Genomic DNA, 8,111 nt, shown 5'->3' with positions numbered 1-8,111 from the left:
ATGGATTCTCTTCTTGCAGGTGTTTGAGTTTCCAGCCTTACCATTCCTGCAGGCAAAACTAAATTTTTAGGGCGAAATTGGCCCACTACCACTATTTCCAAAAAAAATTAGCAATACATCACTGTTTTGGAAATATGTAGAGATCTACTACCTTTTTTAAACTTGATTTTGTGAAACTTGAGTTCCAAAAACTCAAGTTTTTTTTAAAAAAAATAACCTTCAAATTTGCCGGAAAATTTTGATGGAACTCAAGTTCCATCAAATATTTTCAAAATTTTTCCATGAAAATCGAGTACCAAGGGAAGCTCGATTTCCTTAAGTCAAGTACCTAAAAAGTAGTAGATCCCTATATATTTCCAAAACAGTGGTAGATTACTAATTTTTTTGAGAAAAAATGGTAATAGGTCATTTTCGCCAAATTTTTGGTCTTTTCGGTTTGGTTGCTAATAAAGTGTGGGGAAAAAAAAAGAAATGATTTTTTGCATGATTTGATGATGTTTGGGTGGTTTTACTCTAATGGGTATGATACAAGTATTTGGGTTGATTAGGTTGAACCAGGGGCAGAGCCAAGGGGGCCAAGGGGCGGCACTTGCCCCCCCTAGCCCTACCCAAAAAATCTGTTAATATTTACTTACTAACTAGTCTAAACGTATTTTAGGTAAAAATATAAAACTATTATTAATGATGAAAAGTTATAAATCCTTATACACAATACAAGCAGTTGCTTTCATGGGAGGATTGAGAGCATGGCCCACTTATGCCATCTCAAAATAGCTCATCCTATATTAACATAGCCTAATTCTATTAAATAAAAAATAAAACAAATAGATACCATGATGCATATCTAACTTATAATCTAATATTGTTTGATTTTTCTCCTCTCTTTCTTTGGTGACTTTTTAAATGCATTTCTTTTATTATATAATATAATACAATAAATTCATTTAAAAATTATAAAAATAAATGGTTAATAAGTAGGATAGTTTTTTAAACCAGAACCCTTCTGATATAACATTTTTTTATAATTACAATTTCAAATGATTTTTTTTTTTTATGTAAATAAGCCCCTAATAGATAAATATAATATAATGAATATGTTATTTTATTTTGAATTTTCTTGCATTCAAATATTGCCTAGCATACACATTAATGGATTGTTATTTTGCAAATTGATCTCAATACTATATGTATACATTCGCTTGCACATGCATTAATGTGATGTCAAATGAAATTTTTGCCCCCTCTCAAGTTAGATCTTGGCCCTGCCACTGAGCTAAACCATAAAATGTAATGGAAACATTGAATTTTGAATTGTTTTTGTGAATTTGGGGAGTAAAGGAGTTATTGTAGTGGTTTTTGTTTCATTAATGTTGTATTCTTTTGAGAGGGTAGATGAGTGGTGGGTAATTGATATTGTATTATTTTAAGAGGATAGGTGACTAAGGTGAGTGGTGGGAACCAGGAATTTGTGAGTGACAAGCTGCTAACTTTACTATTTTTTTATAATTATTATTACTTTTGAATTTATATTAATGGTGGAGCTAGGGTGGAATACTATTTTTTTTTTCAAAAGAAACATAAAATAATATTTACATTTTAAATTTTGACTTTATAAGTCACTAGTATCTAATTTTGCACCATTTATTTGTAGTATAAGTATCTATTGAAAAGCTTATCAAATCATATTAAAAAATTATCAAATCATATTAAATTTTATTTGAAGGGGGTCCAATTAAATCCATAATTTTCAATTATATTGTAAAGGATCATGGAGGAAAATTGTTATAAAATAATTATTAATTTTGTAATGTTCATTTATTGTTTATACTTATCTAGTATAAGGCATTGGATAGTTGAAAACTCTTTTAAATATTTTTTTTAATTTTTTTACTAAATATGATGAGTTATTAATATTATACGTTTATTTAATTTTTAAATTTATTAATTAAATTATTTATGACATTACTAGTTAGACCTTTAGTTTGATCTCGGACTAAATAATGAAAAATCACTCATCTTTTTGGTTCTTTAACTAGTTCAAATTTTAAAACCATGCCTAAAATAAACACAAAAAAAAACCAGTTATATTCTGTGAAAATAAAACAAACCCAATTTTCTTTTTTTTCTTTTTGTGATGTGAATTATAAGAACCAATTTGGGATGCCTGAGTGACCAAACCCACTTCTCAAATTCAAACTTTTTTGTTTTAGTTTTTGAGTTCTTCTACATAAGTAGGAAGGAACCCACTTGGTTCTCCTCCTTCAAGCCACACTTGAAGAAGAAGCAATCATGGCTAGGGGTGGCAAAATCTGACACGACCCGCGAACCCGACACAACTAATCTATTTATAAAAAGGTGGGTTGAGGCTAAACGGGTTCGGGTTATATTCAGGTTGACATGGTGAACCCATTTAATAAACAGGTCGTGTTTGTGTTTAATATACGAACCTGTCTGACCCGTTTAACCTGTTTAGCTTATTAAGTTATTAGTTATTTTGATATTATTGCTTAATTTATGGTTTTTTATATGTTTATTACTATATTTATGGTTGTAATTGTATTTTAATTTTATATATATGGAAATTGATAAAAATTATATAGGTTAGGTATGACCTATTAATCAAATAGCTTATTAAACGGGTAATTTGTATTGACCTTAATTAACATGACTTGTTAATTAAAAGAGTTAAACGTGTTGGGTCGAGTCGACCTATTTAATAAATAAGTCATGTTCGATTTGAGAATTCCCAACATGTTTAGTAAATAGGTCGAGTTCGGGTCAACCCATATAACCAAATACTTATGGCTTGACACAACACAAACCTGACCTACTAACACAAATTGCCACCCTAGGCTGCACTGGTCACAACAACAATGAACTATTCTTCACTTTCTTTCACTCCCTTCAACAAATTCTTGATCCCCTAAGTTTCTCTACATACTATAGCTGCCACCACCTTCTTCTCGAGTTCATAATCCATTCTCTTCTTGCAGGTGGTTGAGTTTCCAACCTTACAGTTCCTACAGGTAAGACTAAAATTTTGGTCTTTCTGATTTGGTTGCTAATAAAGTGCAAAAATTTAGCTTTGATTTTTTTAGTTATATTATTTTTTGCATGATTTCATGATTTTTGGGTGGTTTTACTCTTCTGGGTATATACAAGTTTTTTTTTTTTTTTTTTGAGAAAACAAGTATTTAGGTTAATTAGGCTGAACCATGAAATGTTATGGAAACATTGTTTTTTTGAATTTGGGGACTTTTGCTCTATCTGGTTGCTAAGATATGTAGTGTGGGGAATAGATAAGGTTGTGTTTATTTATGGTTTTTGGGAGGTGTGCTTAATTGAATTGATTTAATATAATTCGACTATTTCATAAGTTTAGTTTTTGCACTATTTGTTTGTTGAAAAAAAGTGACATAGGGAATGCAAATGTTTGTTGTTGAGATAGGAAATGCTGAATTTTGAATATATATATTGTAATTTTTGCAAGGATCCAGGATGGTTCTTGCAATTGAGCCTAAATTATCACTTTGTTTGGTTACAATTGAGAGAAGAGAAAGGAAAAAATATAAGTGAAAGGAAAAGAAGGGAGGAGAAAAGGAAAAGAAGATGCTTTCCTTATATATGTTTGGGATATGTTTGGGAAATGGGGAGGAAAGGACAAAAGAAAGAAGATGTAATCTTTTTTTGACTTGCAAAGGGAAAAGAAAAGAAAAGACTAAAAAATTTATTGAAGAGATAATATTTAAATATAAATTAGAATTTAAAATAGATAATAGATAATAGAATGTTTTTTTAAAGATATAATTAAAACATACGATTAACCGTGCAATTCAAACCCTTTCCTCCCTAAATAATAGTCCCTAAATAGTGGAATGTAGATATTGTTAAAAGTTGATATACCAAAATTGAAAAAAGAATTTATCTTATCCAAAAGTAGAAAAGAAATTTTAGGTAAGGAAATGTGATATGCTCTATATTTGTCAAAATCTTGTCACACTTTCTATTTTAGTATTTCTTGCCAACTGATTCATTGTATCTTGCAACATTGATAACTTTAAATAGAGAATTTATTCATCATCTTACACATCAACAGGTGAACAAATTTTCACCATTGCATCTCTCCATAATGGTATCTCCTACATTTATTTTCTACTTAACACTGACTCTCTTCCTTTTCCTAAATGTGTCCACTTCTACTAAGACTATCCTAGTTGATAAGTCAGGCAAGGGACAATTCACCACAGTGCAGAAGGCCATCGATTCAATCCCATCAAATAACAAACAATAGACAATTATCCTTCTCAATGCTGGTGTTTACAAGTAAACCAACATTAGTATATATACTATATATATAACTCCAATTTTCATTTATAATAACCTATCCATTAAATTTCAGTCACTAATAATATTCTTTTTTCTTTTATTGTCTAGAGAGAGAGTTACAATCCTTAAAGATAAACAATACATTATTCTTAAGGGAAAGAGTAGGCTATCGACTGTGATCGAATGGGATGATTCTGGAAACTCCTTGGAAAGTTCAACCTTCAAGTTGTATGCTTCAAATTTTATGGCTCGTAATATTACGTAAAAGGTTAGGCAAAACTCATAAAGTTTCATCTTGGGCTAACCCAAAAAGTTAATAATTGAAAACTAAAATGTTTCTATTATTATCTGGTAAAAATATTTAAAAATAGCAAAAGAATTCCAACACTTATTTTAATTATTAATTGACTTTCCTTATATTCCTGCTACTGCTAGAATACATATGACCTCGTGCTGGTAAATGATGTGGTGAAAAAGATTACATGGGCACCAGCAGCTCTTCTTTATGCAGACAAAGCATCATTTTATGAATGTGGTTTTGTTGGCATACAAGATACACTCACTGACTTAGTTGATCGTCACTTTTTTTATGTTTGCTATGTTGAAGGTGCTGTTAGTGTATAGCTTAGACTAGTTTAGCCCATTGGGCTTAGCCCAGTATACTGTACTTGTAGTTTACTCCTTTTACTTGTACTGCACACATACCTAGCCTATATAAGGCTCTCTATTGTATATTATTTCACACATATTAATATACAGACTATTCAGTCTTTCTCACACTTTATATTCTTAACATGGTATCAGAGCCAATTCTCTGACTTTCTGGTTCCTGTGGACATCTCCGGCGTTCTTCCGCTGCCCTCGCCTTCATCCAGTAGCCACTGTCAGAAGCGAGTCACCGCCGTCACGCCCACAGTCCCAGCAAATCTCGGATTTCAATGTTCTGCTCATCCAACTGCTAAAACAAAGGCATTGAGTGACAGAACACACAATCCCGAGAAAAACCCAACCAAGAACGGCCTGAAAACACTTGACACGCGCCCCCACGCGCCGCCTGAAGTTTCTGCCTCTCGAGCACGCGCTCCACGCGCCTCCACGCGCCGCCACGCGCCGTCAGTATCACTCACGCGCCCCACGCGCCAGACCGGACTTCTTCCACGCGCCCTCACGCTCTTACACGCGCCACACGCGCCAGCTCTGTTTCGCGATCTGCCACGTCAGCCCTAGTGTGACGTCACCCTGCCACGTCAGCACACGTCAGCCGTTGACTGGACCAGACTTGACCGTTGACTTTGACCGTGACCGTTGACTTTGACCGTTGACCGTTGACTTTGACCGTTGACCAAGTCAAAATTTTTCAACAGGACCTGTCTTGCTCAGTTTTTCGCGTAGATTCTGATTTTGGGCTCCTTTTCTGCATTTGAGGTATCTAAATATCACTTTTTGGTCATTTTCTTCATTATGGCTCAACAAAGTGAACGAGATATCATACGTCCTATCACCATCATGTTGGATGGTCCTACTAGCTATCATGCATGGTCTCAGAATATGACCGTCTTTCTCAAGGGTCGTAAACTGTGGAGATATGTGACTGGTTCAATTCCTAAGCCAGTACCAAACCCTAAGTCCAAAGCCACAACTGCTGAAGAGTCTTCCAAGACTGCTGTTACAACAGATGATTATGAAGAACGTCTAGAAGAATGGGAGAGTATTCAGAGTAAGATCTTATCTTGGTTTATCAATACCTCTATTCCCTCTATTCATAATCTTCTTCCTCGTCTTGAAACTGCTGAGGCTGCTTGGAAATTTTTGGCCGATCGTTATAACTGCACTAATGATTCAAGCTTGGAGTTTCACATTGAATCCAAGCTTTATCAAATGCGCCAAGAGACAGGTCAGTCTATTTCTGATTTTTATTCTCAGACTTCTACTATGTGGGAACAACTCTCTGCTGCAGATCCTCCACTGGTGTGTTCTAAGGACATTGAGCTCTTTGTCAAATATTGGGATCGCCGTAGATTTATGCACTTCATGATGGGTTTACGTGAGGATTTTGAGCCTACTAGGGCTTCTCTACTTAGCCGATCTCCTACTCCTTCTCTTGATGCTGCAGTAAAGGAGCTCATTTCTGAGGAGAATCATCGGCCCACTTATCACATGACATCATCTGATCATGTCTTGGCTACACCCTCACCACAGCCTCCCATTGTTGCATTCACTGCTCCTCCGCGAATAAACTCCGGACGTCCCACCTCTCAGTCTTCCAAAGGTGCTCACTGCAAGTTTTGCCGTGCCAAAGGCCATGACATCTCTGTTTGTCGTAAGCTACAGAAATTTGTGCAAGAGCAGAATAAAACTTCTCTTCCTCAGGCAGCTGCTGTATGTCCTTCAGATCCATCGGTTCCTACAGGTCCATCTTTGGCTTCCTCACTTACTACGGCTGATATTGAGGCAGTTGTTCAACAGGTTTTATCCCGCACTTCCACTGCCCTTTCTGTCACCTCAGGTAAACAACCTTGGTTTTTTGATACTGCATGTTGTAACCATATGACTCCTGATGAATCCCAATTTTCTGATAAGGCACCCTTAGAACATCCAATCACCATTTACACTGCTGATGGAACTCCTATGCCTGTTAGTCATAAAGGAACAATCTCTTCTTCTTGTTTATCCCTTAGTGACACTTTTCATATTCCAAAGTTATCCCTCAATTTGCTTTCTGTTGGTCAACTTTGCGAATTAGGCGTAGATCTTCTATTTACTAATCATGGTGTGGATGTGCAGGATCCCCGGACGGGTCAAGTGCTTGGGACAGGCCGTAAGGTTGGTCGCATGTTTGAGGTTCATGACTTGAAGATTCCTTCACAAGTTGTTTCTGCAGCTGCTACAACTGCCACCTCCTCACCTGATCTATGGCATGCTCGTCTTGGTCATCCATCCTTATCTCGTCTTCAATTGTTAGCTTCTCAAGGTCATTTAGGTTCAGTTCAATTTTCAAAATTTGATTGTACTTCCTGTCATTTTGGAAAACAAACAAAATTGCCATTTAATAAAAGTGACTCATTTTCTTCTGCTCCTTTTGATCTTATACATTCTGATATTTGGGGTCCTGCACCTGTTCCCACTGAGGGGGGATCTAAATATTTTGTCATATTTGTGGATGATTTTTCTCGGTATACTTGGATTTATCTGCTTCACCATAGGTCTGAACTTGTGTCTATTTACCAAACATTTCATAAAATGATTGAAACACAGTTCAATTGCACCGTTAAAGTCTTTCGATCAGATAATGCTCAAGAATATAATGATAAATCTTTCCTATCCTTTTTAGACAGACATGGTACTCTTCCTCAGCGGTCTTGTCCTTACACCTCTCAACAAAATGGTCGTGCAGAACGAAAACATCGTCACATTCTTGATGTTGTCCGCACCCTTCTCATTTCTGCCTCTCTTCCTGAGCGATTTTGGGGTGAGGCCGCACTCACTGCTGTGCACACTATTAATCGTATTCCTTCACCAACTACACACAACAAATCACCATTTGAGCTTCTCTATGGTCAAACTCCTGACTACTCCTCTCTTCGGGTTTTTGGTTGTGCTTGCTTTGTCTCTCTTCCTCCTCATGAACGAACAAAGCTCCAACCTCGTACTCGTCTCTGTTGTTTCCTTGGTTATGGTGTGTCTCAAAAAGGGTTTCGCTGCTATGATCCCATTTCTCATCGCCTTCGTGTCTCCCGTCATGTTGAGTTTTGGGAACATCGTCCTTTCACGAGTCTTCAGCAGTT

The 8,111-nt window shown here is 35.8% G+C and overlaps 1 protein-coding gene across 1 annotated transcript; it reads left to right on the top strand.

Annotated features, from left to right (window-relative positions):
* The first annotated feature begins 6,343 nt into the window (after positions 1-6,343).
* LOC126716760 (uncharacterized) lies at positions 6,344-7,310 on the top strand. Its single transcript, XM_050417737.1, has 2 exons — positions 6,344-6,832; positions 7,111-7,310. Exons 1-2 carry the CDS (start codon positions 6,349-6,351, stop codon positions 7,146-7,148), a joined length of 522 nt encoding a protein of 173 aa, XP_050273694.1. The 5' UTR covers positions 6,344-6,348; the 3' UTR covers positions 7,149-7,310.
* The last annotated feature ends 801 nt before the right edge of the window (positions 7,311-8,111 follow it).

This window comes from Quercus robur, chromosome 3 (assembly GCF_932294415.1).
Source record: "Quercus robur chromosome 3, dhQueRobu3.1, whole genome shotgun sequence".
NCBI classification, from domain to species: Eukaryota; Viridiplantae; Streptophyta; class Magnoliopsida; order Fagales; family Fagaceae; genus Quercus; species Quercus robur.
The sequence above is the reverse complement of the archived record's forward strand: the minus strand, read 5'-3'. Positions and strand labels throughout refer to the sequence as shown.